Source organism: Pelodiscus sinensis, chromosome 16 (genome assembly GCF_049634645.1).
Source record: "Pelodiscus sinensis isolate JC-2024 chromosome 16, ASM4963464v1, whole genome shotgun sequence".
NCBI lineage: Eukaryota > Metazoa > Chordata > Testudines > Trionychidae > Pelodiscus > Pelodiscus sinensis.
Window position 1 is genome coordinate 23,757,893 of NC_134726.1, and position 27,995 is coordinate 23,785,887.

General features: G+C 45.5%; 1 protein-coding gene across 1 annotated transcript; it reads left to right on the plus strand.

The window, feature by feature from the left end:
• BRI3 (brain protein I3) lies at window positions 1-27,751 on the plus strand. The gene is made up of 3 exons (XM_075899520.1): window positions 1-442; window positions 3,702-3,813; window positions 27,366-27,751. The coding sequence occupies exons 1-3, from the start codon at window positions 295-297 to the stop codon at window positions 27,496-27,498; spliced, it is 393 nt and encodes a 130-aa protein (XP_075755635.1). The 5' UTR covers window positions 1-294; the 3' UTR covers window positions 27,499-27,751.
• Window positions 27,752-27,995: the final 244 nt, after the last annotated feature.

The window sequence follows — 27,995 nt, forward strand, 5'->3', positions numbered from 1 at the left end:
AAAAGAAGCCGCGTCACGTGAGCTCAGTCTTGTGACTGGCCTGAGCGCTGGGAGCCGAGGCGGCGGGCACGTTGCTGCTTCTGCTGCTGCTGCCTGGGGGCGCCTGAGCGCGGCTCCCCTCCTTACCCCCCCCCCCCCCCCGGCGGGGGCGGCGAGCTTGGCGGAAAGCCCCTCTCGGCGGCGCGCGCGCGCGTCCCCCCTGCGGCCGGGGAGCGGCGCTGAAAGTTGGGCGCGGGGGCGCCGCTTCCTCTGCCGCGCCCGCGGGGTCCCTGCGCGGCTGCTGCCCCCCCCCCCATGGATAACAAGCCTCTTCTGCAGGAGCGGCCCCCCGCCTACAGCCCGGCCGCGCAGGGGGGCGACTACGGACAGAGCAACTATGGGGCCATCCCGCCGCCGCCGCCGCCGCCGCCGCCCTACCCCTACCCCAGCGCCGCCGCTTCAGGTGGGTCGCTGCCCAGCCCGGGGAGGCGCCTTTGTGGGAAGGGGCCCGTGTGGGGCGCCCCGGCTCTGCGCCGGGAGGGGTGGGGGATGCGGGAAGCCAAACAAACTTTGCGGGACTCTGCGAGATGCCGTGTGCCAGCCCCGGGGCGAGCTCGGTGCGGGGTCCGTGCTCACGGCTGTGGGTGCGTGTGCGCGCAAGGGGGCTTCCTGGCGGCTCTGGTTGAGCGGGGAAAACTCATGTGGCGAGGGGGAAGCGGGTTACTAGAGCCTCGCGAGCCAGCACATCCTCTCCCCTGCCTCCCCACATGAAATCCCGAGCCCGGGAAGTGCTGTGTTCCAGCCGCCACCGCAACTCGGGAGAAGCCGCCCCTCTTTCTCCTTTGCTGGACTTGCCACTCGAGCCAGCTCTTCTGGTCAAGTCGTAAGAATCCGCCTATCTGGCCATGCCAATGCAACGGCTGGTTGCTGGAGACACGAGCTCTCGTGGAAAAAGTTGAGTGGCCTGCTAAAGCCACACCTAGCTGCTTGTGTATAAAACCACGGTGTCGGGTGGTAGCAGGAGAAGGTTGCTTTGCTGAATTGCGGTGTGCCTTTTACCTGTAAACACCTTATGCTACTTTGTCCTTAGTAGCTTGGTTAATACTTAAGCTGGAGTAGAAAACAAGTTGATGGGGTGCCAGATGTTATAAAAAGCTCCTCCCTTTTCTCTCCCCCCCTCCCCCCGCTGACTACTGCTTTTTTAGGGCAAAACATGTGCTTTTCTTATTTACCTGCCTGTATTAGCTGAGATACTGTACTGCTGCTGTTTTGAAGAGGGATGGAATTATCAGGCCTTGTTATAGAGATGCACATGTTGGCACTTGGAGTTTGACTTTCTCTTCCCAAAGCTGTACTTTATCATGAACACAGTCCCCTTGTTCCCCTAATTAAATGTTGTGGGTTTTTTTCTAATGTAAGCACATGGTTCTAGAGAGATTTCAGTAGTTAGTGTAACCTGTTGACTATGAAATTACTGACTGGTATCTAGTTGAAGCAAAACTCAACTACTTGTAACTTCTAAATTGAAAGGAAAAATTCTCTAACATTTAACAAATGGTTTAGAAAGGAAAACTAGTGCTTCCAATAGATACTTACTGGTAACCCTAAGCACATTCTTCAGGCATTGTGTGAGTTGTCCCAAGTGACTTTAAAGGGACTATTCACAATGCATTAAAATTAAGGATCCATTTTTAGGTTTGGGATTATAGGTATTTGTTTACCATTTACTCTGTAAATCAGAGCACACTCATCCAAAAAAACCCCAAGAATTATTTTGTACTTTTTCTCTACTAGTGTGCTTAATGGATTTTTTACAAATACTTAAATTAAATATGATCTTATTAGTGGAGAAACTCCCCCAAAACATTTTAACTTGTCTGGTGTAAGGAGCCTCATCCTCTGGTGTCACAATATCCTGCCAAATAGAGAAGCTGGGCTATATCATGGCATAATCTCTCGCATTGTAATTGTTGTCATTGCATTTCTGAGGCTCCTGTGGTAATGATTTGTAAAATAGTTTATGCTTTCTAAACAGTTATTAAAACAGAACACACACAAGTTTGATGGCTATGTTTTGTCTTCCAAGCCAGTTTCTTTCTCTGTATTCAGGAATTCCCATACATTTTCTTACCACTGCTTCTTTCTCTCTACCCCTGCTATTGCATATCACAGGTTGAACTCTTTAGTCTGGCACCCTCAACCTGTAATATGTAATAGCAGGGGTAGAGAGAGAAAGAAGCAGTGGTAAGAAAATGTATGAGAATTCCTGAATAGTGGACATCCGGGTAATTAAAATCATGTCAGACGATGGCTGTTCCTGGACTAGAGAGGTTTGAACTTAGGTATTAAGCCATAACTATGTGGAAGTTGTCAGGTTTGTAGCCAAAGAAATCCTTATCCTGTCTCCACCAGTTGGGATACTTCAGTGGGGTAGATAAGAGAAATAACCCTCAGAACTGAACATTGTGATCCTCGCTCAGTTAATTTTTTTTTCCTTTAGTAACGTTAACACAGAGTCTTTGAATTTAATTATTAGTTTTACCTACATTTTTAGACTGTGAAATTGTATTAGTCCAACTTGTGAAACATTTTGTGAATAGACACGCTACTAGCATTTCCTCTTCAGAAGGATTTGTTTCAACTCTACTTCTGTTTTAAGCTCCTAGCTCCTGAGCAATATCCCTTTGGAGCCACAGACCTGTCACACAATGTATTTTTGAAGTATCTTATTCAGATTATATTCCACTGCTTTGTTTAAGTAAATCCTGGGCCATATCTGCACTGTAGACTTCTACCAACTTAACTATGTTGTCTGGATTGCAGGGGGTGAGGTGGGTGGGAGGGGAGAGATGATGTGATTTCTGACTGAGGTAGCTGTGCTGATAAACTAGGGATATTAAAAAGTGGGTAATTGGGTAACCATGTAACTGCTCAAAACTTCAGCAGTTATACGCTCCCACAGCCAGCTCCTTGGGAGACCGTGCATACCACTGCTGCCTCCGTATCCGAGGCAATACCGTGGAGTGGCAGCTGGCTCTCCTGGATTTGATGTCTACCGGCTTCTGCCTGCTGGTTCAGCTCCCAGGGAGCCAGCTGCCACCCCATGTTGTGGGCTCTGATAGAGAGGCAGCAGCGTGGGGTGGGAACCTGCATGTAACTATGCACTGAAATGGATAAGCCCAGGCTTATCAGTTAACCATGTAAGTGATTATCCGGTTACGCTATGGGTTTTTACTACAGATGTATGCATGGCTAAACAAACAAAACTGTGTTTTTGTTTGTATGTCTTGTTTTGTTTCCAGGGTAAGAGTGTAGTGGGTGGAATAAGCTATAAAACACAGTTTTGTTGGTAGAAGATAAGTATGCACCAAGAGCTCTTTGCTGGTATAGAATAACTATAATGGCAAATAGTGATAGAAATGTAGCTGTGTTAGTCTGGTGTAGCTGAAACAAAATACAGGACTATGTAGAACTTTAAAGACTTAACAAGATGGTTTTATAATGGCAAAGAAGCTTCACCGGTTAGCCAAGTTAGTCTGTACAGGATAAACTTAAAAAACAACAAATGGTCTACTACTATTTCTAGTGTCGAATTGGCCTTATGATATCAAATGTCTTTCTGTTGTGGAAAATGAAACTTAGCTTTCCACAAGTTGCCATTGTTTAAAGAATCATTGTGTACTTTATGACCAGAGGTTCACTTACATTTCTCTTTGTTCTAGGATATGTTGCACCACTGCCATCACAGCATAATTATCCCAACATGTACACCATCATTCAGCAGCCAGCTACCACCACCTCTGTTGTAGTGGTTGGAGGTTGTCCTGCCTGCAGGTATGGTTCTCTCCAGTTGTTTTTCAGCTTTTAAAATACATTCAGTTTGATCTGTAGATCTCTGGGCTTGTAACCACATATCTTGCCTTTTAAATATCAAAATGGAATTAATTGATTATTTCTATTAGGGATTTTAAAAAGTGGGTAATTGTGTAGCCACTTAAAATCACAGCAGCTACATGGTTATCCACACTCAAAGCGTGGGATGGCAGCCAGTTCTGGGCATGCACTGGTGCCCGCCTGCAGCCCTGCTTCTGGGGAGCTGGCTGCCACTCCCATGTTGCTGGTTCTGATACAGAGCCAGCAGCATGGCGGTGACAGCCTGGTTATATGCAGGCTTATGGGCTTGAGCCTGCATATAACCATTTAAACGGTTAACCAATAAGCTTTTACATCTCTAATTTATATATAAAGAAATGGTAGTATGCTCGTAGTTTAGCCATGACATTGAAGTGAAACAGTCTGTGGTGACTAATTTATATATAAAAAAAATGGTAGCATGCTCGTAGTTTAGCCATGACACTGAAGTGAAACAGTCTGTGGTTAGTGAACATAGTCCCTATTGTTATCTACACGATACCCACATATGGGATCCTAGTCAAATCTGTTAATTTTTCTTCTCTAGGTTTGATGAAGAAACCTAGGGATTTTTCCTTTTGTACTTACTTAAACTGGCTGAAATAATGGGCAGTGTGCTGTCTCGGCAAGGGTGGCTTCTTGTTTGTGTTGGTACAATATTGATGATTCTAGAAGTGTGGAAGTCTGCTGCGGAAGACTTGGCAAAAACTAAGGGGCTTACAGTAAGGTGTTAATTCAAGATAAAACATGGAAGCCAGAAAAGATTAATTGCAAGTTCTTCCACTAATTAAAAAGACCAAACTCCTCATATGAATGTAACCAACTACTTTTGCTCAATAAAGTGGTGGTCACCAACCAGTAGATTGGGATCTACTGGTATATCCTGGAGTCTTTGATCGGTGATCTTGACAGGTTTGGCTGGGCCTCCCTGCACTGCCATGTTCCTCCTGCCCTCTGCCTTGGAGCTGCCCCTCCCTCCCTGAGCCTTCTGCTTGCTGTGGAGGGGGGCACTGATGTCAGGGATGATGAGGCTCTGCCCCTCTCTCCACTCCCAAGGAACTGCTGCTGGACATGCTGACCGCTTTCAGGAGTGGTGCAGGGCCAGGGTAGGGGTGATTCACCACTATCTGGGAGGTGCCTGTGGTAAGCAGTGCCCAGCCCATATCCTTGAATCCCAGACCTGAACTCCTTCCTGCACCCCAACCTCTCCCCCAGGCTCAGCCTGGAGCCCTTACCATACCCCAGACCTCTTGGCCCTGGACCAGAGTCTCCATCCTTCTGCACTCCAACTGTCTGCTTCAGCTTGGTGAAAGGGAGTGAGGATGGGAGAGGGAATGGAGTAATCAGGGCAGGGCCTCTGAAGTGGTAGAGCAGGAGCTTGGAGTGTAGGTGGGACAAAGGTATTTGGGTTTGAGGTAGATCCTGGATTTCACAAATTCAGAAAGTGACCTTGTGCTTAAAAAGGTTGGAAACCACTGCTCTAAAGTAAGGGATGGAGAGTATTGGACATGTGCTGCCATGTATGTTAGGATGTAAAATTCCATTTAGATAACTGGTTAAATATTAAGTTTAACCGGTTAACTGATTAAACGGGGCAGCCATGGGCAGGAGCTGCTTTAGCCTGTCTGCTTCAAGGCCTGTGCTAGGCTGCCAGCTCTCAGCGTGCGCAAGTTGGGAGTTGGCAGCCTCCCATGGGGCCATGAGCCCCCACCTTCTGGCTCATGAGGATGCTGACTCCCAGCCCACACCGGCTTGGGAGGTGGCAGCAATGTGGGGCTGGAGCAGCTCTCCATCCATGGTGGGGTGCTCCTAGGTAATGGTTAACCATTACGCATCACCCATTAAAAGTGATGCTTACTGGGTAACCAATAAACTGGTTACCTGTTCACATCCCTAATATATTCTAGAATACTGCATTCAATTCTGGTGAGTCCAGCTGCATAAGAATAGAGGGGAGAGAGCATATTCGCAACAGGTGATGAGATCAGGTCACCCTGGGCTTTCTGTTGTGTGCAGCTAGGGTAGGGCACTAATTGGTCAACACCATAATAAGATCTGTAGGAGGCATCCTCTGGCTTTTGTAGAATGGAATTGTACTGTGGGGAGTCAGAGCCTGCCTTCTACGTCTAACCTCTTCTTAGAAAGATCCAAAAGATGGGAGCTCTTAGAATGCTGTGGAAGGGCTGATGCTGTAGAAATAAATCAGTTTAGACTGGAATTATAGCAGCTCGATAAATTCAGGTTAGATAATTAGATGCACATTCTTAACAGTGAATTGCTTTATTGGGAGTGTGGTGGATTCTCTGGCACTTGATTCTGTTAAATCAAGAAGGGAGGTCTTTCAAAAAATATATTCAAACTTAACCAGAAAATTCAGAATGATGGAGGAATTACTAGGTGACATTCTATGTCCATTTCTACATAGATCACCTCTATATAGAATTATCGTAATGGTCCCCTCTTGCCTTAAATTCCCTTTAAGAGTCACAGGTTTTTAACTTGAAAATAGGGACTGTTTAATTGCCTCTGACAGACTTTTGTGTAATTCTTGTTTCTCTTTTTGTTAGTAGCTCCCTCAGCATGGCATGGAGGATTCCTTCAAAGCCTCAGATATGAAAATGTAACCTTTAGCTCAAAATCCCTTTTGAGGCAGTGAAACTTAACTTGAACGCTGTCCTTGTGCAGAGTATTGCTCAAGCTTTTGGAGGCAAGAGCTGTTTGGTCTAGACATGTAATATGCTGGGTGGTAGTGTGCATTTGATAAGATGAAGTCTGAGCCTTGCAAAAATCAGTGTGAAGTCTTCTCTTCAATAGAGGACGTACTCTAAACTGCCTACATAATTCTCTGTGATGAACACATTCAAAGCTCTGCATGCTTCTTTCCCACTGTCTGATTATCCTCTACAGAGGATAGGAAGAGACATTTTAGCGCTGTCTCCTGTGAGATAGGATCCTTAGAGTCCCTTTTCCTCTAGATGGAACTCTATTGCTTTTGCCTTAACTCTGCAGGCTCTGTTTCAGCCTGTTAAAAATGGCTTGGTTGAAAGGGAGACTATACAGTAAAACTCCATTGGTCCGGCATCCAGTGCTCTGGCACTCCTGATGGTTCGGCACCATCAGGAACCCGGAAGTGCTCCGGCTGCTGGACAATTGGAGCTGCTCTGCGCCCAGCTTTCCCTATTCAGCCGCTGCTGGAACTGACCAGCAGCTGCATTGGGGAAGCTGGGGGCAGAGCCGCTGGGGTGCTGCTGGGTTGGTCCCATAGCGCTGCCCCTTGGGGCTGCGGGACCAACCCGGCAGCACCCCAGCTGCTCTACCCCAGACATCCCCAATTCAGCCACTGCTGAAACTGACCAGCAGCGCCTGAATCAGGGACGCCTTGGGCAGAGCCGGACTATCGGAAGGGGGGACTATGAGGGGTCTGGGGTGGCATCCCCCCCCACCCTACCCCAGACCCGCATAGCCCCCCCCTTCCAATAGTCCGACATATTTGATAATCTGGCACCCCCTGGGTACTAAAGGTGCCGGATTATCCGAAGTTTACTGTATTTACTGCAAGGTGCAATAATTACTCCACAGGGCCCTTTTTAGCTTCTCTAAGATGCATACTCAGTTGTAGAAAATGAACTCTTGGGACTAGTAGCTGTAGCCATAAATAGGCCCTGTCAGTACCTTCCTGGCATTTTTAATGAAATATTGAACCTTCTATAGCATACCTGGCATCAGAAGTGCGTATTGCCTCTTTGGACATTGACACAACATTTGAGTACAAAAACTTTATACTCCTGTTTTGACTAGCTGTGGGATTGGTAGCCCTGTGTTGGGATGCCTCTTGAGAAAAGAGGACAGGATTATGTGCAGGGATAAGGCATGGAAGCTCAATACGTTATGGGAAGCATGGGGTATCCAGGAACTCCCAGCATGAGACATTAGGGGATGCATTCTAGTTTGAATTATTTCTAGCTAACTTAGGAGAAGAGCTTTTAATTCTTGACTTTTCAAGGACGCCACAGAAATGTTACTTCTAATTCCTAGGTCTGAAAAATGTATTAGCAGAGATTTTATGTAAGCCAATAGTTCTCAACTTTTCCAGATTACCATACCCCTGTCAGGAGTTTGATTTGTCTTGTAACCCCAAGTTTCACATCTGTTAAACTAGGTTCCAAAATAAGACCTACAAATACATAAGTGTCACAGCACGCTTAATGAAAAGTTGCTTGATCATATTTTCATATAATTATAAAATAAATCATGGCCCTGTAGTTGAGACGGTGATAGTATGTAGAGTAGGATAACCAAGCCATTGTCTGTATGAAATTTTTGCTTGTACTGACTTGTGCTTTTCATATAACCTTTTGTAAAACTAAGCAAATACTTAGCTGGGTTGATGTACCTCTGTGTACTCCCAGATGTATGAATATACCTTTTTGAGAATCACTGATCTAAGCTCACGTCTTGGTCCTTAAGATACTGTAAAATGCAATTGGTCTTTGTATCCTAAACATGGCATAAATCAAAACAAGTACTGTAGCATATGATCAGTTGGAGAAAGCATCATAGAATACTAGGACTGGAAGGGACCTCAAGAGGTCGAGTCCAGTCCCCTGCCCTCATGGCAGGACCAAATACTGTCTAGACCATCCCTGTTAGACATTTATCTAACCTACTCTTAAATATCTCCAGAGATGGGGGATTCCACAACCTCCCTGGGCAATTTATTCCAGTGTTTGACTGCCCTGACAGGAACTTTTTCCTAATGTCCAACTTAAACCTCCCTTGTTGCAGTTTAAGCCCATTGCTGCTTGCTCTATCCTCAGAGGCCAAGATGAGCAAGTTTTCTCCCTCCTCCTTATGACACCCTTTTAGATACCTGAAAACTGCTATCATGTCCCCCCTCAATCTTCTCTTTTCTAAACTAAACAAACCCAATTCCTTCAGCCTTCCTTCATAGGTCATGTTCTCTAGACTTTTAATCATTCTCGTTGCTCTTCCCTGGACCCTCTCCAATTTTTCCACGTCTTTCTTGAAATGTGGTGCCCAGAACTGGACACACTACTCCAATTGAGGCCTAACCAGCGCAGAGTAGAACGGAAGAATGACTTCTCGTGTCTTGCTCACAACACACCTGTTAATACATCCCAGAATCATGTTTGCTTTCTTTGCAACAGGATCACACTGCTGACTCATATTTAACTTGTGGTCCACTATAACCCCTAGATCCCTTTCTGCCATACTCCTTCCCAGACCGTCGCTTCCCATTCTGTATGTGTGAAACTGATTGTTCCTTCCTAAGTGGAGCACTTTGCTTTTGTCTTTATTAAAGTTCATCCTATTTATCTCAGACCATTTCTCCAGTTTGTTCGGGTCGTTTTGAATTATGACCCTATCCTCCAGATTAGTCGCAACCTCTCTCAGCTTGGTATCATCTGCAAACTTAATAAGTGTACTTTCTATGCCAATATCTAAATCGTTGATGAAGATATTGAACAGAGCTGGTCCCAAAACAGACCCCTGTGGAACCCCACTTGTTATGCCTTTGCAGCAGGATTGTGAACCATTAATAACTACTCTCGTAGTATGGTTATCCAGCCAGTTATGCACCCACCTGATAGTAGCCCCATCTAAGTTGTATTTCCCTAGTTTATTAATAAGAATATCATGCGAGACAGAATCAAACGCCTTATTAAAGTCTAGGTATCCACATCCACCGCTTCTCCCTTATCCACAAGACTCGTTATCCTATTAAAGAAAGCTATCAGATTGGTTTGACATGATTTGTTCTTTACAAATCCATGCTGGCTGTTCCCTATCACCTTGCCACTTTCCAAGTGTTTACAGATGATTTCCTTAATTACTTGCTCCATTATCTTCCCTGGCACAGGAGTTAAACTAACTGGTCTGTAGTTTCCTGGGTTATTCTTATTTCCCTTTTTATAGATGGGCACTATATTTGCCCTTTTCATGATCTTGTGGTTCTAAGTAAGGATTTAAGGAGCAGATATTTGTCTAACTGTGTAGTCAATACAATTTGTATTGACTACACGATTAGTTACTAATTGGAGGTGCTCTGCAGAGCTGCAGTAGCTCCCAGAGGCAGCACAAGCTGGTACTGAGCAGTCCTGGCTCGTGCCAGCTCTGGTTCACTGTGGCTCTGCCTTTTAAATGTAGTAAGAGCTGGGCGGCTCCTTTTAAATTTGCCAAACGAGAACTTTTAAAGCTAATCTCTAAAGCCCCAATTAGGCTGGGCCAACACAGACAGGGGCTGTTGTTGGAGCAGCCTCTGCCTGTAGCCAGCCCAGGACACTGTGAATAGGGGCTGCTTCATGGCAGGAGCCCCTGTCTATGGGGAGGTGGGAGGGAAGGAGCTCCCTGCTGGAACCCCCCAGTGGACAGGGGCTGCTGCTGGAGCAGCCTCCCCTACCCCTTCCCCCTGCTGCTGCCTCTGATAGAGGCAGCATTGGGGGAGGTAGCACTGAGGAGATGGTGCTGCAGGGAACTGGCTTTTAAACTGCTCCCCCCCCGTTCCCCAGCACTGGCTCCTGTCCCCTTCCCACTTCTGATACCCCCCCCGCTGTAAGCGAGTAGCTGAGTAATCAACTCGACTACCCAATAAGCTTAGGCTTATGGATAGTCAAGTACTTGGCTACTCACTTACATCCCTAATTCTAAGATGAACTTTGCTGTAATACCCTTGGCTGTATTATTTGATTTAGAATTAGTCAGACTCTAGACTGGAGAAACTGCCACTGATATTTGTTACTTTTAGATTTTCTCTGCAGTAGCTGCAAATCTGAGTGTAGAACCAGCAGCTGCTCAGCACAGATACTACAATGTTCATGCACATGTTTTCTAATACGCATGATGGTAGTGCCTCAAGTCCACCTTCCCATTGTGCTAGTCATTGTGTTGGCATAACTGTCTCTTCTCCTGTCCTTCCCCGCTACTAATTCCATGTCTAGCCTTTTAGTGAATACTGAGCAGCTTGTGTCATTTTTGGGAATCTATCCGTTAAATCACTTAATGCTTGCAAAGGAAATAATGTTCAAGGGATGCTGCCGTTAAGCCATTTTATATCCCCAACAACAGCTTGGACCATTACACCTGCAAACTATACAAATCTAGCTTCTTGGAAGGCAGTTACTAATTTGCCTAAATAAGAAATGCCAAGAAATCAAAGGCCTGTCTACATTGCTCTTTGGACAGTGCACTTCCACTAGACAGACATGCATCTGACGAAGTGGGTCTTTGCCCACGAAAGCTTATGCTCCTACAGTTCAGTTAGTCTATAAGGTGCCACAGGACTCCTCGCCGCTTTTGCAGATTCAGACTAACACGGCTACCCCTCTGATACTTGACTAGACAGACAGTAGCTCTATTTGAAGTAGTGCCACAAAAAAAAAGCATTGGGGGCTTGGGATAGTTTCCGGAGCACAACCCCCTCAATCCTCTGGGTGTAGGCTCAGAAAAACAGCCTGGGCTGTCACCTCTGCTCCTGCAATCATATCATAGCTTTTAGCAGTGTTGCTCAAGTAGAGATAGTGTGCCTCTCTACTTGCAGGTGGAGGTACTTTCCCAACTGCACTATAGACAAACTCTTAAACCAGTGATCTCCCTCCATCCTTTTTATGCTGAAAATCACTTTTTGAATTTAAGGGCCGCCTAGGATCTGCCCCACCCCACTAACTCTATCTCCCCTCTCTCCATTGCTTGCTTTTGCCCACATTCACTCACTCTCACTGGGCAGGGGTTTGGGATTTGAGAGGAGTATGAGCTGTGGGCTAGGGCCAAGGGGTTCACAGTGTGTAAGGGGGGCTTCAGGCTGAGCTAGTGATTGGGGGTATTGGAAGGGGGGATGGGTGCATGCTCTGGGATGGGGTTCAGGGTGCTGGAAGGAGTCTAGGGTGCTGGCTCAGGGCTTGTGCTTAGGCTGCAAGAGTGGTTATGGCAGGAGTGGGCAACAATTTTTGGGGGGAGCACGCCAAGATTTTGGTAAGTGGTTAAGGGCTGCACTTTTTCTGTGGAGGGGGGTGCAGGGTCTAGGGTGGAGGTTGGGTGCAGAAGGGTGTACGGGGTAAGGGACTGGGATGCAGGAGACAGTGTGAGGTCTCAGAGGGTGTTTGGTGGAGGTGGGGGTTGTGACCTGGATCAAGGGATTGGGGTATAGGGTCGGGGGGTGGTGTGGGTGCAGGAGAGGATTCTGGCCTGGGGGAGAGGTGTATGAGAGGTACCGGGCATGGGAGAGAGTTGTCACCTGGGGCAGGGGATGCAGGAGATTTGGATGGTGATCTGGGGGAGGGAGTAGGGATGCAGGAGGGGCTGTGGTGCCAGAGGCAGGTGCTGGCTGAGAGGAGTTTACCTAATTGTCTCCTGGCCGGCAGCCCCAGCCCACTTGAAAATACAGGCTGCTCCTTCCATGTGGCTCTCAAATCTGGCAGCCCCAGTTACTCAGGCCAATCTCTCAGTTCCAATTGGCTGGCTGTTTCCAGCCAATAGGATCTGAGAGATTAGCTGAGGTCAGTTCTTATTGGCTGGTTATTTCTGGCCAATAGGAGCTGAGGATTGGGCTGGAGGGGGGAGAGTGCATGAAGCTTCCCTCTCCCTGCAGAGCAGAGAAATGCAGGGACAGTGTTAAACACAGCAGCTGTGTGCCTGATGGTCCTGGCAGGGTGGTCCATGGGCCGTATCCAGTGGCTTGGTGGGCTGGATCCAGCCCCCAGGCTGTATTTTGCCCAGCCCTGGGTTATGGGGTACTGGCTTCAGGAGGGACTGGGGGTTGGGATGTTCCTGCTGGGCACCACTTTCTGTGGGCAGCTCTGGGTTGGCAGTGCATAATAACATAAGAATGGCTGTACTGGGTCAGACCAAAGGTCCTTCTAGCCCAGTATCCTGTCTGCCGACAGTGGCCAGCCCCAGGTGCCCCAGAGAGGATGGACCGAAGACAATGATCAAGCGATTTGTCTCCTGCCATCCCTCTCCAGCCTCTGACAAACAGAGGCCAAGGACACCATTTTATCCCCTGGCTAATAGCCTTTTATGGACCTAACCTTCATGAAATTATCTAGCTTCTCTTTAAACTCTATTATAGTCCTAGCCTTCACAGCCTCCTCTGGCAAGGAGTTCCACAGGTTGACTACATGCTGTGTGAAGAAGAACTTTCTTTTATTAGTTTTAAACCTGCTACCCATTAATTTCATTTGGTGTCCTCTAGTTCTTCTATTTAGGGAACTAATAAATAACTTTTCTTTATCGGCCCTCTCCACACCACTCATGATTTTATATACCTCTATCATATCCCCCCTCAGTCTACTCTTTTCTAAACTGAAAAGTCCCAGTTGCTTTAACCTCTCCTCATATGGGACCTGTTCCAAACCCCTAATCATTTTAGTTGTCCTTTTCTGAACCCTTTCCAAGGCCAAAATATCTTTTTTGAGTTGAGGAGACCACATCTGTACACAGTATTCAAGATGTGGGCATACCATAGTTTTATACAGGGGCAGTAAGATATTCTGGGTCTTATTTTCTATCCCTTTCCTAATAATTCCTAGCATCCTATTTGCCTTTTTGACCGCTGCTGCACACTGCGTGGAAGTTTTCAGAGAACTGTCCACGATAACTCCAAGTGAGGTTAAGGCAGGCTCCCTGTCTGACCTGGTCCCACGCTACTCTCAAAAGGGTCCAGCATGCTCCTGTGGCTCCCGGGGGTAGGGAGCACATGGCTCCATGCTTGTCCCTCTCTGCTGGCACCAATTCAAGGCTTTCCTGCATTTTTGTTAATATCAGAAAGGACCCACTTTTGTGGCAAATCTACAGTCTTCATTCATAGAATTTCCTTAAATGGGTCTCTTCCCTCCCCTCCCACCCAGCAAAAATGCATTTATTTAGATTTAATGCAGAGATGCAAAAAAGTGAAAATCACCGTCAAGTGGAAAAATGTGGGAGAAGATTTATGCCATTATTCATATCAGTGCTTTGCTCCATTTTTATAGCAGATGTGAATTTCATGTATGGAGTGACTGTTGACATGGGCAGTAATCAACATGTTATTGCACCTTGTAGGAAGTGAAATCCCTTTGGAATTCTACGTAGGCTGATGCTATAACCAGGAACCCATTAGGAATAAGAGCTGGTGACACAGGTTGCTGCAGAAACAAGACCCAAACGTGATTGAAAATGGTTCATTACACTGTATTGTGCAGCAAGCAGTAAAGCTGTGCTGTGCTGTACACACAAATGGCAGCAACAGAATTAATTCCTGTGAAGGGTTAGTGGTGATGCTCTGCTGTAGTTTGGTGGCTGGAGATGCTAGGACAAGGAATACACTAAACTATTTCTATCACTAAACTAAAGCATTATGCAAGCTCAAGTCAAAGAAAGTCTTGATGTAGCAAACTTAGTTGCCTCAGACCTGCCATTTGGAGTTGCTGGTCATGATGAAGTTGTCCACACAGATATTTGAAGTCCTTTGTTAATACTATAAGAGGACACATACAACTGGTAGAAGGAAGCCTGCTTTGGATGTAGAAAAGAGTGTCACAAGACATCTGAGCACAGATATTTCAGAATTTCCTTCTAGGATATTCATCCTCCTGGTACTGTCTAGTTTGAGAGAAATAAATGTAAATAATTAGATCTCTTGCTAATAAAATTTTTTCAGACATCTGTCTTGTTAATTGCATGAATGCCTCACTTAATAAGCTATTATAAAATGCTTCAGCAAGTTAGGTCCCAGCCTGTGGTGTGGATTAATTTTTCCTCTGTTCAGCTTGAGTTTATGGAGAAGCTGCTTCAATATTACATTATTTAATACATTTGTCCAGGTGTCTAATTGTTACAGTGTGCACAGGATTTAACAGTGTGGTACTGTGATGTTTTGGTGAGGAATAAAAGGGCTTTTCATCCATTGAATGCGCCTATGAATCTGGCTCTGGACAAAGGTCATCAAGTTTGGCTGTATTCAGATTGAGAAATGAATAGATAAATCTCAGCTCTCTTGCTAGCAGGTAGGTGCCCATCTTGCAAAGATTGCCAGTGAATGGGCCAACGAGACCGCACAATCTCCATGAGGAGTCCAAGGAGTTAAACATGGGTGGGGATTGACATTATAGAGGTGGTCTATCTAGAAGGGGGATGAGCTGTGTAATGGTTGTGTTAGTTTTGTTCTCAGTCCTCAGGATGCTTCCTAAGCATAGGGAAGTCTCGATAACACTATCTATTTTAACTGATTAAAATATTCAGCCTAAAAGTGCCAACTCTGTATTAAATTGTAATAACTTTTGAGCACTTGGCGTCTTGATTGCTGAAGTTTTGGTTCTTACAATGTGCTTAAGATGTCAGTGTTCTGAGACTTTCTTTCAAGCTAACATTGATCAAAAGGTTAATCATTCTATCAACAAGCCTTTGAAACTAAATTACTTTTCTGTACTGAATGAGCAGCTGTAGTGTAGTTTAAATGTGAGACTGCTGTAGTATAAATAAACCTTTCCTTTTTATTTTTAGACTCTGGGAGTAGTGTCATGGGTTTTTTTTTTAACCACATTAAAGCTGCTTATGCTGTAGGACACAAATTACTTTTTGCCAGATTAGTAAATCTTCAGACTATGTAGTAACTTCCTGTAATTTATTATCTAAAATTAAGAGTAATTTACATAAGAAACAGATTAAAATGTGGTGTTCTGTGACTCTTCTTAAAAGTTGCTTCCCCTGTTAATAAAAAGGCACTGCTAATAAGACACTGTTTGCCTAGGCATGCTCCATCTATGATTAGGAGATGACATGAACCAATGAATGCCACAGCAAGTGTCCATCTAGTCAGGATATCACTATAGATAAGTTTCTGTTGTGGGAGTTGATCCTTAAATCATGTTATAAGGGAGGGCCCTTCCCTCAGCATGGTACGCTCCAGTATTTTCCCTAGTGGTAAGCCATGTGCAACTGGCTTAATTTATAATTTACGTTCCTCCTTTTTTCTCTGGCATTTGTCTGCTCTCTCGTTTACAGTGGTTTGTCTCTGTCTGGCATGGATTGGTGAATGTTTTCTGACTGGCAAAAGATTGTGCTGGGCATTTTGTGCTGCCAAAAATACCCTCCAAATAACTTTCTCAGCTACAGAAGGGAGATCAAAATTTCTATGTACTGTGTCAAGGACACTTGATTGGTAGCAGAAATGGACCATACAAGCTGATTCTTAAGAGGGTTAATTGTAATAGCTTAGACTGCAGTCATCAACTCAGTGGTTTATAGCTGTTTAGGGCTGACCAGAAATACCCTGTTTGATCCCTCTTATGTATTGGTTTAATCATAGTCCTTTTTTTAAAGACTAGCTCAGAGTTAGGCTGCTTATTACCTTATAATTAGATGTAATGACCCATGGGTCACAGAGGGAGTGGGTGCGAGTGAGGCGGGGAGAGGGAGAATAAATTTATAATTGTCAAAATGTAGGAAACAAGGAAGTGATGTGGTTCCCTGTAACAAAACAGGAAATACATCTATATAGGATGGGGACAATGAATTCATGGCATTAGTGTCATGGTAGGAGTATGCGGTTAGGAAATGCAAGAACCTTAAACATAGTGGCTACGTCTACACTGGCCACAATTTCTGGAAAAGCCATGCAAATCAGGTAAGTCAGGATAGGGAAATCCGCGGGGGATTTAAATATCCCCTGCGGATTTAAATAAACATGTCTGCCGCTTTTTTTCCGGCTTGGGGAAAAGCCGGAAAAAAAGCATCTAGACTGGCGCGATCCTCCGGAATAAAGCCCTTGAAAGTAGGAATAAGAGATCCTCCGGAAAAGGGCTTTATTCCGGAGGATCGCGCCAGTCTAGACGCTTTTTTCCGGCTTTTCCCCAAGCCGGGAAAAAAGCGGCGGACATGTTTATTTAAATCCCCGGGGGATATTTAAATCCCCCGTGGATTTCCCTATCCTGACTTACCTGATTTGCATGGCTTTTCCGGAAATTGTAGCCAGTGTGTATTATGTGCTCAAATTATATCTTTTAAACTTTCAAAAGTTTTTGACTGCTTTAAATGAAGCCTGACATTTTGCTCTCCAGAGGATGAGTGCTTATCTCAAAAAATTGAAGCACTCCAAATCAATGGTCTTTAGAAAAATGTAGGATTATATATGAAGTTAGTGTGTGTGATAAGTTGCACAGTTAACTAGGGGAAACATAGAGAAGAGTGTCTAGACTTCCAGTTGTTCTGTGCCACTTGCTTTTGAGTTCAGGTGGATTGGTCAGTGCTTACCACTTCTGTAAATCTGGTCACTTTCCCAGATCCATGTGTAGGTACCTAGGCTTGAAGCTTTTGTCCCTCTATTACTGATGATCCTCTTATCTTTCCTGTACCTTTTTTTCCAAATAGCTGTGGGATGCATGTCTTAATATTTGACATACATTAACTGATTCTCCTCCCAAAAGGTGCTCCTTCCAGCCTTGGGTATGTGACAATTGACAGTCTTCACTGATTTGTAATTAAGGAATTGATCAGAATCTGATTTATAGAGGGAGTCAAAAGGGACTGGACCAGGGTAAAGATGTCACCGTGAAAGGATAACATTGTACACAGACTTCTCTTCCTGTTACCTTTCAGATCCGATGGCTGCTAAAATTCCACTCCTCCTTCCAAGAAACCCTGTTGAGTTCCTAATCCCTAGTTATAGTACATTAAGCAATAAGCAGATAAGCATTCTCTCAGCTGTGTCCTGTCTCATAGATTCTGTCTCTTTAAACTGGCTGCTAATGGTCATGCTAGTGCAGACCTGATGTTGGCACATTGACTACCAAACTCCAGCCTGCTCACAGCCAGTCCGGGCAGCACTCAGTTAAAATATGTCAACAACTTATCTATTGTAGTGCTCTTGCTATGGCGGCTGGTGCTGGGACTACTGTGATGGGAAAACTTTTAAAGCCTTTTCACTTCTTTTAAAAAATAAACCTACCCCAAAGTGCAGGAGGTTGCATTCTGCTGCTGTTGAGCACAGTGCAAATGCAGCAATTACGTTTGTGTTCTCCATTTTAAAAACTTCCTATTCACAATAAAGGCCCTAGTTTGTCAGTTTTCCCTCTTTTTAAATGCACATGTGGAATTAATTTTTATCTGTACACCAATATTGAGGTGTTGTGTGCCACCAGCAGAAACATATAACCCTGAGGTAGGGGAGAGGCATCTCTTTCCACCATAGCCTCAGAGCTGGGGACAGGCTTCATCAATTTCTGCTTCCAGTTGGAACATCTCTAGGGCCCTAAACTGACAAGCTTCTTGGGTCAAAAAGGGGCAACAGATGCGTGCACTGCAGGTTGTCCCCAGGTGGAAGAGTGACTGTTTGGTGGTGGTGCAGTGAAGTGACTGTGTCCTCCTCAGGCAGTAGGATTTTGGGGAAGAAACTGGGAGATGAGGGGGGAAATGGCTAATATTGAACTTGGAAACAACTTGGGGCCTGAAAGTGACCCTGCCCTTATGAAACACAATATAAGACCCAATGGGGGCTCTTGTGCATTTCAAAGCCGAAGCACCCGAATGGAGCCTGGAATCAGTGGGACTTCCCGCTGGCACTGGGCTCCACGTGGTGTTCCAGCTTTGGAATGCTCAAGAGCCCCCACTGGGGCTCTTGTACATTTCAAAGGCAGACTGCAGAAGTACTTATTGAGTAGTCGGTGGAAATTCCATTGACTACTTGACTGGCAAATTAATTGCTACTTAACATCCCTATCCCTAGTGTCAGCCATCCAAACCAGTATTGAAATTCCAGGAAAGAAGGTCTCCTAAACTGGGGAGGGGGAGAGACATGTATGAGGCCTCTAAAGAATCTCGCGTGGCCTGGCATAGGTGAGTAATATGCAGATAGGGCTGCTAGGTAAACCTTATGGAACTGACACAGCCTAAGTAAGTGGTCCCCAATGCGGTGCACGTGGGTGCCATGGAGCCTGCCGAGTGATTGGGGCTGGCCCCGCCCCTGGGCGCACCACACAGGAGCGGTGCCAGCCCTGGGTGCGCGGCACATGGGTGGTGCCAGCCCAGGCGCGGGGTGCATGGGCACTGCTGGCACATGGGTGCATGGCACAGGAGCGGCACCGTCCCCGGGCATGCAGCTCATGAGCTGTTCCGGCCCCGGGTGCACGGCGTCTGGGCAACCCCGCCTTTGGGCACGCAGCACAGAAGCAGTGCCTGCCCCGGGTGCCTGGCGTATGGGCAGCCCCACACCTGGGCATGCGGCACAGGAGCGGCGCTGGCCCCGGGAGTGTGGCGCATAGGTGGCGCTGGCACCAGGCAGGTGGCGTATGGGTGGCTCTTCCCCCGCGTGCGTGCGCGGCTCCACCCCCGGGCACCTGGCGCATGAGTGGGCCCGCCCTGGGGCGCCCGGCAGCCCCAAAAGGTTGGGGACCACTGGCCTAAGTCATTGCATAGTCCAATATTGCTGCAACTGGTGTTGAGTGAGACAGATGGTGCTGAAATGCCCAGTTAAAAAAACAAAAACAAACCTATTTCTATCTTTAAGTCAGTTTAGTTGAGGCTTTCCTGCTTTAGAGCAGAATGTTCTGAACTTCAGCTGAATGGCTTCTTTCAGTGGCTGGCAGTCAGCCAGCATCCTGGGTGTCAGATGTAAGGATGGTGAGTCTGGGTCCGGGATCTGAGTGTTCTGAGAGATTGTTGGGCAGAATAGGCAGAGTGATTAAGAGCAGTGTTGAGAGTTCAGCAGGGCCTGCCAAAGAGACAGATCTTGGAAGCCCTGGCTTGCTGGAGTCCTTGATTCTCTGGGAGAAGAGGGAGGACTGAGCCATAACTATGGCTTTCTTCGTAGCACTCAAGCAAGCTGTTGTGCAGTGCTTCTGAATCTGCCTTAAAAAAAAAAAAGAGGTGTTGACAGAGCAACAGTCAAGGATATGTCCTTCATCCAAACAACCTCCCCTCCTCTGGTTCCCCTGTGGCACCATGGCAGGCAGGGAATTGCTCCAACCCCCACCAGTTAAACTTTCACATCCCTACTAGGAAATCAGCTTCTACTATAATGTGAGAGCCCTGCACCTTTGGAGTGAGGGAAGAGGTGGGATTCTAAACCTACTAAAGAGCTGTGGAAAGCTGGTATATAAAAAGGGGGGGGGGGAACCCCACTGGAAAACTAAATCACTGAAACAGGGCAGGTCTATACATCAAGGCTACAATGGCAAAGCTGTAGTGCTGCAGTGAAGATGTTGCTTATGCTGACTGGAGCTCTTCTGTCTGGCGTAGCTACTGCCTCTTGTGGAAGTGGAGTATCTATGTTGGTAGGAGAAGCCGTCCTGTTGACATAGCACTGTCTACACAGGGGGTTAGGTTGCTGTAACTAGGTCATGGATTTGTAAAGAAATAGGAGATTGCTCAGTCTCACCTCCACAGGCTGCAACTGCATTCCACTTTGTGCTCTTGGTTTGGGACAACCAAGCACTAGGCATTGAGGATGTGGGTGTAGCAGATGCTGCAGACTAAAGTATTGTGACCTAGCACATATAGCCCCCACAGTCTCTCAAACTGTATGCAGGAAGAGTGGAATCTATCTGCCGCTGTTGGTGGTCCCACTGCTCTTGGGGGCGGGGACCCCAAGCCCACCATCCTGTGCTCCTCAGGCAAATGCCCTATCCCCTCAGCCACTTCAGGACCCTCCCCATCTCCCTGCTTCCAGGGCATCCCTTATCATGCATTGGGTTGGGGAAGGGTGGTGGGCGGGCTAGGAATGCCCCCAAATCAGGGCCAGTATTACCTCTGTTGTGAAAATATTTTTACTGAGTCAGTCAACTCCTGCGTCATGAGTGCTCTCCTGGTGCTGATGTTAAATAATTTAAATGTTCTTGGGAAAAAAAACATAGTGTGGTAGCACTTTATAGACTAACAAAACATGTAGATGGGCACAGCCCACTTCTTCAGATGACCGGAGTGTTGGATGTCTAGAACCAAAATAAATAGGGGAAATGGGAGAGGAAGAAGAGAAAATTGGGAGGGAGTGGAAGGGGCAAGAAGGCAGTGGGTAAAAACAAGGGAAAGCTGAATCTATAAGCACCTAAGGACTAGATAGTCAAAGGGGGCAGATAAGAACCATTAATTAGCAAACATCAAAGAGTTAGGAAACACTTAAAGACTGATTAAACATCTAGATGGTATGATGAGATTCTTCAAAGACAAAGAACCATTGTCGCCCTCATTGTTTGATAGGTAGGTAATGACCTGACAATCCAGTATCTTCGTTTAATTCAGAGGTGTGAGAATTAAACTTGCGAATGAGCTGAAGCTCCAGTCCTTCCCTGTGTATTTGGCTCCTGTAATTGGTTTGTAATATAACAGCCACTTGAAGATCTGTTAATGCATGCCCAGGGAGATTAAGGTGTGCCCCCACAGGCTTTTGTATGTTCCTTTTACGGATATCTGATTCGTGTCCATAAATGCTTTCACATAGGAATTGTCCAGTATATATAAGCAGTGGGGCATTGCTGGCATTTGATGGCATAGATTAAATTACTGGATATGCAGTTGAATGAGCCTCTGATTTGGTGGCTTATGTGGTTGACTCCAGTGATGAGTTCGCTTGTACAGATGTGGGCACAGTGGCTGATTGCAGGGATGGGTTCCTGGATGTTTATGATGTAGCTGTGTAGCATGGTTATTGGGGGAGGAAAAATACATTTCAGGTTGAGGGGTTGTCTGTAAGCTTCTTAAATGTTCTTGACATTTTGCCACAGTGTGTCTAATGCCTACAGTGCCCCTGTGTTGTAATGCAGTTGGTGGTGCTGAAGTGAGGGGAATGGCTTTTTCCTAAAACTAAACTTCAGTAGACATTTCAGGCAACAGAATTGGACTTCTGCCTTTTTTTAAAAGCTCCCCATCTTCTCTCATTCCATTTGTTCAACTTGGACGATAGGTGCTTGTGCTTGCCTTCTGGTTTTTAAAAAACTAAAGAGTTTAGCACTGGCACCTTGCCTGTTTAAGTAAGCTTTGACGCTACAGCAAGGTCACTCCTTTTAGCTTTTTGTGCCCTGGAGTCTGAGGACATGCTTTGTTAAATCAAGTAAGTGCAGTTGCTAAACCTGAGTTATAATTTCAGCCTATTTAGTGGAACTGTCCAATTTGTCCTAAATCTGAAAGTTCAAGACTCTTTGGCTGAGATTTTAGAAGTGATGTCACTTTTTTGGATGCCCGGAGAGAACACTGTATGAAAGCCAGGCGCTAGAACTGAAAATCCTCTTGATTTTCATTCTCTCTTCTGCTTCTGACATCAGTAGAAAACTAGCTATAGAAATCAAAGCACTAAGCCAAAACCAGACTATAAACCAGAAAAACTCGTGTTGGAGAAAGTGGAACTCTAATATGGCCCACCCCAGGGACTGCATCTGGGCTAGGTGGAAAAAATCAGCAGAAAGGACTTGCCTGGGACCTATGGCAAGTTTGAGGGCTTGAGCTTGGATCATTAATCAACTAAACAAATGTTTAATTTCCAGCAATGGCTTTTTGTCTGTGGTGGGCAACCTGTGACCAGCATTACACACATGGTTCGTCAGGGGCTTTTTACCTTGTGTCTGCAAGTGCAGCCACCTGCAGCTCCCATTGGCCACAGTTCTCTGTTCCCTGCCAATGGGAGCTGCAGAAGGAGGCAGCCAGCAAATCCTTGTGGCCCATGCCACTTCCTGTACCTCCTATTGGCCAGGGATGGTAAACTGTGGCCAATAGGAGCTGTGGGTGGCACTACTTGAAAATGCGAGATCAACAACTTTCTGGCAGCTTGCCAGTCTCTTACTGACAAACTGTATGGAGCCCATGGGCCCCAGGTTGCCCACCACTGGTTTAAGCTCCAGTTCTAACAGCAATACTGCAAATTGTGACTGGAAGCTGAAAGAGCCAGTGAATGGGCTGTACACCATGGGGATTAATGTTTAACCTTTGAAGATTCAGAAGTGATTTTTTTTCTCCCCTTTTGCATCAGAGGCTGCTGTAAGATGGTGGCATGATGTAGCTGACTCTTGGGCTTGAGGTGTGCTAAGATGGGCCAAAGCCATCAAGAAAAGATCTAATGACTCAGTCCCTATTTTTCCCCCCCGTTGGAATTTCTGCAGCAGTTTGAATAAATGCAAATGAATTGAAAAGATTCTTTGACTCTAACTCCTCTTGAGCTGTTGGAAAATCTTCCCCTAAAGGAATTGTGTGCAATACAATTTTTACCTTAAGAAAAATAGGCATAGACCAATCATGTAAACTGTAAACACCCCACCATTGCTAGTGTGATATCTTACAGCTGACTCCAGTACTGCTTTGAACTGAGATGCCTTCTTGTCATTTGACTTTTTCCAGCTTCCTGTCCGGCAGGGTCACATGTCTTAAATAGCATATCTAGACTTGTGGGGGTTTTTGTGCAAAAAACAAGTCTTGAGAGAGTCTGTCAATCAGCTGACTATTGAGAAACTAAACACTGAAACCTTGTGTCATGTGCTATGCACTGAGAATATTTTCATTGGCACTGTATTGCAAGGACTGTTGGACTTAAGTGGCAAGGTAGAAGAATTCAATAAATTGCAGACTGTGCATGCGTCTTCAAGTGCAGGCTAAATTAAAATAACTCACTTTCACATTTGAAACTTTAAAATTAGATTGTAAATTGCTCGATTGGACATGAAATACACCATTTCTTTAGTTTCCTGTGAGGTGGGAGAGTCCAAGAATGTGGGCTGCAGCTCAAGCCACAACATCCACACTGCAATTAAATAGCCCCAGAACTAAAGACATAAGCAACTAGTTGATTATCTGATAAGCATAAGCTTAAAAGCAGAAACTCCTGTGCTCCCAGTGGAGCTTCCTTTTGAAATGTGCTCTGCTAGGGCTCTTGCATATTTTAAAGGCTCAGGTGACGCAGGGAGTGTGGGGCCAGTCCCCTGTGGGGTTTCGGCATCCCAGCAGGGCTCTTGCTACAGTTCAAAAGTGGAGGCGCCTTTATTGACTAATCAAACAGTTGATGGAAATTCCATCGACTATTCAATTAGTTAATCTAAATTTAATATCCCTACCTGGAACCAGAGTCAGCTGGCATAGAGTAGCCCCGGGGTTTTAATTGCAGTGTAGAGACATCCCTAAGGGCACATCTGTATATGGACAGTCATGAAAATTAAAGCAAATTTAATTAAATGTGTGATGTTCAAGTGCATCCCTCCCCTTTCATTCAGGAGTAAAGTAGCCTTGGATCACTGAAGCCTCCTTGGTAATCCCAACTTTCACTACCCAAATAGGACTGTGTTGCTGAACCCCCGGCCGGAATTTTGCATACTTGATCTTGTGTGTATTTGAAAAAAGTCCACAATAACTAATATTAGAGATGTAAAAGGTTCACCTGTCTGTTGTGGGCCCAGCTGGCTCAGCCCCTGCCACAGGTTCTATGCTGGTTCCTTGGGAGCAGAGCCTCTCCAGGGCTGTGTCTAGACTACATGCCTCTGTCGGCAGAGGCATGTAGATTAGACAGATTGGCAGAGGGAAATGAAGCCGCGATTATTTAAATCGCGGCTTCATTTAAATTTAAATGGCTGCCCCGCTCTGCTGATCAGCTGTTTGTCAGCAGAGCGGGGCAGTCTAGACGTTCCCCTGTCGACAGAAAACCCTTTTGTCGACCGCTCCGGTAAACCTCATCCCACGAGGCATAACGGGGCGGACAACAAAAGGGTTTTCTGTCGACAGGGGAACGTCTAGACTGCCCCGCTCTGCCGACAAACAGCTGATCGGCAGAGCGGGGCAGCCATTTAAATTTAAATGAAGCCGCGATTATTTAAATAGTGGCTTCATTTCCCTCTGCTGATCTGTCTAATCTACATGCCTCTGCTGGCAGAGGCATGTAGTCTAGACACAGCCCAGGAGCAGGACTAACAGGCAGCCCCTGCCAGTCTCACTCCAAAGGAGGCTTTGCTGCAGGCTCTGAACTATAAAGCTTATTTAAACTATTACACTGCAGTGCCCACAGCGTGTATAACCACTATGATTTTTAGTAGTTACATGGTTACATTTTCACATCCCTAACTAATATTGAATGTTTAGCTTCTCATTAACGCTAAAGCAACTTACTTCTGAAGTGACAGATCTTATGCCACTACTTTTTTTTTTAGCATTGGGGCAAATTCTACTTTTGTCTTCATACATATTTTTAACTAAGCAAGCAAATACGCCACTCATTAATAGTTCCATTGATTTCAAATTGAAGTTGAATACCTGCTTGAGGCCTCAATGAACAGTGAAGTTTAAAGCACATGTATACAGGCAGTCCCCGAGTTACGCGGATCCGACTTACGTCGGATCCGCAGTTATGAACGGGGCATTTCCTCTCCCTGGTCTCCAGCAGACCAGGGAGAGGAAGCAGAGCGGCGGAACGCGCGGCCAGCTGACAGCCCAGAAGCGTCTGGGCTGTCAGCTGGCCGCCGGTTCCGCCGCTCTGCTCTGCTCCCCCTCCCCCTGGTCTGTAGACCAGGGGGACGGGGAGCAGAGCAGAGCAAAGCCGCGGAGCCCGAGGGCAGCAGGATATCCACGGCGCGTCTGGGCTGTCCCGCTGCCCCCGTGCTCCGCGGCTTTGCTCCGGACGCCTGTGGTACAGCAGCTGGGGCGCTGCCGGTTGGTCCCGTAGTGCCGCTCTGGGCGCCACTGGACCACCCCAGCTGCTCTGCCCCAGGTGTCCCCAAGTCAGCAGCTGCTGAAAATGACCAGTGGCTGACTACAGGAAGCCCCTGCCCCGGGCTTCCTGGAATCAGCCGCTGATCAGTTTCAGCAGCAGCTGACTTGGGGATGCCTGGGGTTCTTAAGTTGAATCTGTATGTAAGTCAGAACTGGCCTCCAGATTCAGCCACTGTTGAAACTGATCAGTTTCAGCAGCGGCTGAATCTGGACGCCAGTTCCGACTTACATACAGATTCAACTTAAGAACAAACCTACAGTCCCTATCTTGTACGTAACCCGGGGACTGCCTGTAATGTGTTTAATGTCAACTTCCAACTTTCTATTTTATTCTTTAATGTATAGTCTGTTAAAATAAGGTCCTACTAGTGGTACTGGCATTGTAAAAATATTTATAATGAACTAAAGTTGCAATAGATTGAGCCTTGATCAGTGTATTTAAGTTTGTGCACTTTCAAGTTAATGATTTAAAAAAAAAAAAACCTCCAGGGATTTTATATGTGTAACATATTATGCTAACTTGTGACATTTGAAAGCTGTATTTACATATGTGAACCTTAAAACAAAGGAGTGAGCATCTGACACAGTTTTCTGACACTGCAATTTCATTGTGTTTGGAAAGACCTTTTAGGGATGGCAGCTGGACTGCTCACACTGGGCTGAAACTTCTGCATAAATTATCTATCATCTTGAATGTTTTTTATAGTGGTTACACAGGGTGGTGGACACTCAGATGGACTGGTGCCTTTTTAGCTTTTAAAGCCAAAATTTAAGGAAACTGCACTGAACAAAAGCACCTGTCACAAGCTGCTTAAAAATCACCATGTTAAGAGTAGAATTGCTTAAGTGAATTGTGCACTTAGTCCTATGACTGTTTTTTAATAATGGCCCTGATGATGCAAAGATTTAAACATGTGCATGGGTGTAGGCCCTACTACTTGTGTAAATAAATCTTTGCAGGACTGGGGCTATACTTTTTTTTTTTTAAATGTGCCCTGCATTGAGGGTACCTCTGCAATAATCTGAATTTACAGTAGAGTAACTTTTTGGTAGTGTAACTGTTACTCTTTTGCTGGCTGTACAATCGCAATGTATAATCCCTATTTTTAAATCCATTCAGTTTTAGTCTGGCATGCAAGCAAGATACCAACCCCATTTTCCTTCTTGGTTCTCAATTCTTTGTTTACTGTTTCCCACCGTGGCTCCAAACTCTCAGCCTCCAGTCTTCCCCCCAGGTTACTTGTTCTAATCTTCTAGTTCCTCCCACCTACATTCTGGTAATTGCATGCATCCTGAAGGACAATGAAAGTTTGTAAGCCTAGTCTGGAGCATACCCAGGGTGGACAGAATATTTAAGACTATAGCTGCAAATGTCTAGCAAATTTCTACTAAACACGTGTAAACTGCTGTTTTTTCCAAAGGTTTATAATTTGATCAATATTGGGCAGATTTTCAAAAGACTGGCAAAGGCAACCCTGTGCCAAATGTCAGTTTCCTGCTCTCTAAATATGGGTAGGAATCCTATAGCTTCCCAAAGAAAAGGTCCTCCATAATTTAACATGGGGAAAAGTCTGTTTTCAGTTACTTGTGTTTGCCAAATTAATTGTCTGGACTGAAATTTTGCATGCCCAGGTGTCTGCTTGTGGTTGAATTGTTCTGAGAGATTTCAGCTGAAATGGTTCAGCTGTTCCTGAGAACAAGACTAAAGAAAAGTAAATTCAGCCATGGGAAACTTATACAAGAATGCTGTTTCACGTGCCTATAAAGTCAGAGGACATTTTGTGACTTACATATTTTTTTTCCTCCTGTAGAGTTGGTGTATTGGAAGACACGTTCACCTGTCTTGGTGTCTTTTGTGCCATCGTATTCTTTCCAATTGGAATTCTTTTCTGTCTTGCTCTGAGGCAACGAAGATGTCCTAACTGTGGGGCAACTTTTGGTTAAGGGATCAACCTGAACAGGCTTATGGAGGCCACATCTGTTGTAGTACTTGTTTCTAATGTAAATGTCATGTACAATCATTTTATTTGATTATGCTTGAGACGTGTTTTGTAAAGTGTGATTAGTCTTGCATGTGATGAACTTAATCTGTTTTATGAGCATGTGCATTGCAAAACATAAAAATCCACCTTATTTCCATGTTTAATGGCACCTTTAAACTTAAATAAAACTGCTTCTCTTTTTGCAATCTTCACAACTTGTGGAAAGGCTGAATTTTGTATACAAAGTATGCACTTTGTCATCATGTACTTAAAAAAAAAAGTGAATCACTTAGGGTATGTCTACACTGCACACTTATTTTGAAATAAGCTATTCCAGAAGAAATACTCCAAAATAGCATGTCTACATTACAAGGAAGCCTCAAAATTAGTCCGAGGCAGGCTTCCCTAATGTAGACATGCTGTCTTGAGTTAGAGCCCCAGAAAGCACCAGGGAGTAAT

What these genes read in the sequence shown, in the direction of transcription:
- BRI3 (XM_075899520.1), top strand. Translation starts at nt 295, where the DNA reads ATGGATAACAAGCCTCTTCTGCAGGAGCGGCCCCCCGCCTACAGCCCG. An exon ending in CCCCAGCGCCGCCGCTTCAG is followed by an intron (nt 443 to 3,701) that starts GTGGGTCGCTGC and finishes TCTTTGTTCTAG; the next exon opens with GATATGTTGCACCACTGCCA. An exon ending in GGAGGTTGTCCTGCCTGCAG is followed by an intron (nt 3,814 to 27,365) that starts GTATGGTTCTCT and finishes TTCCTCCTGTAG; the next exon opens with AGTTGGTGTATTGGAAGACA.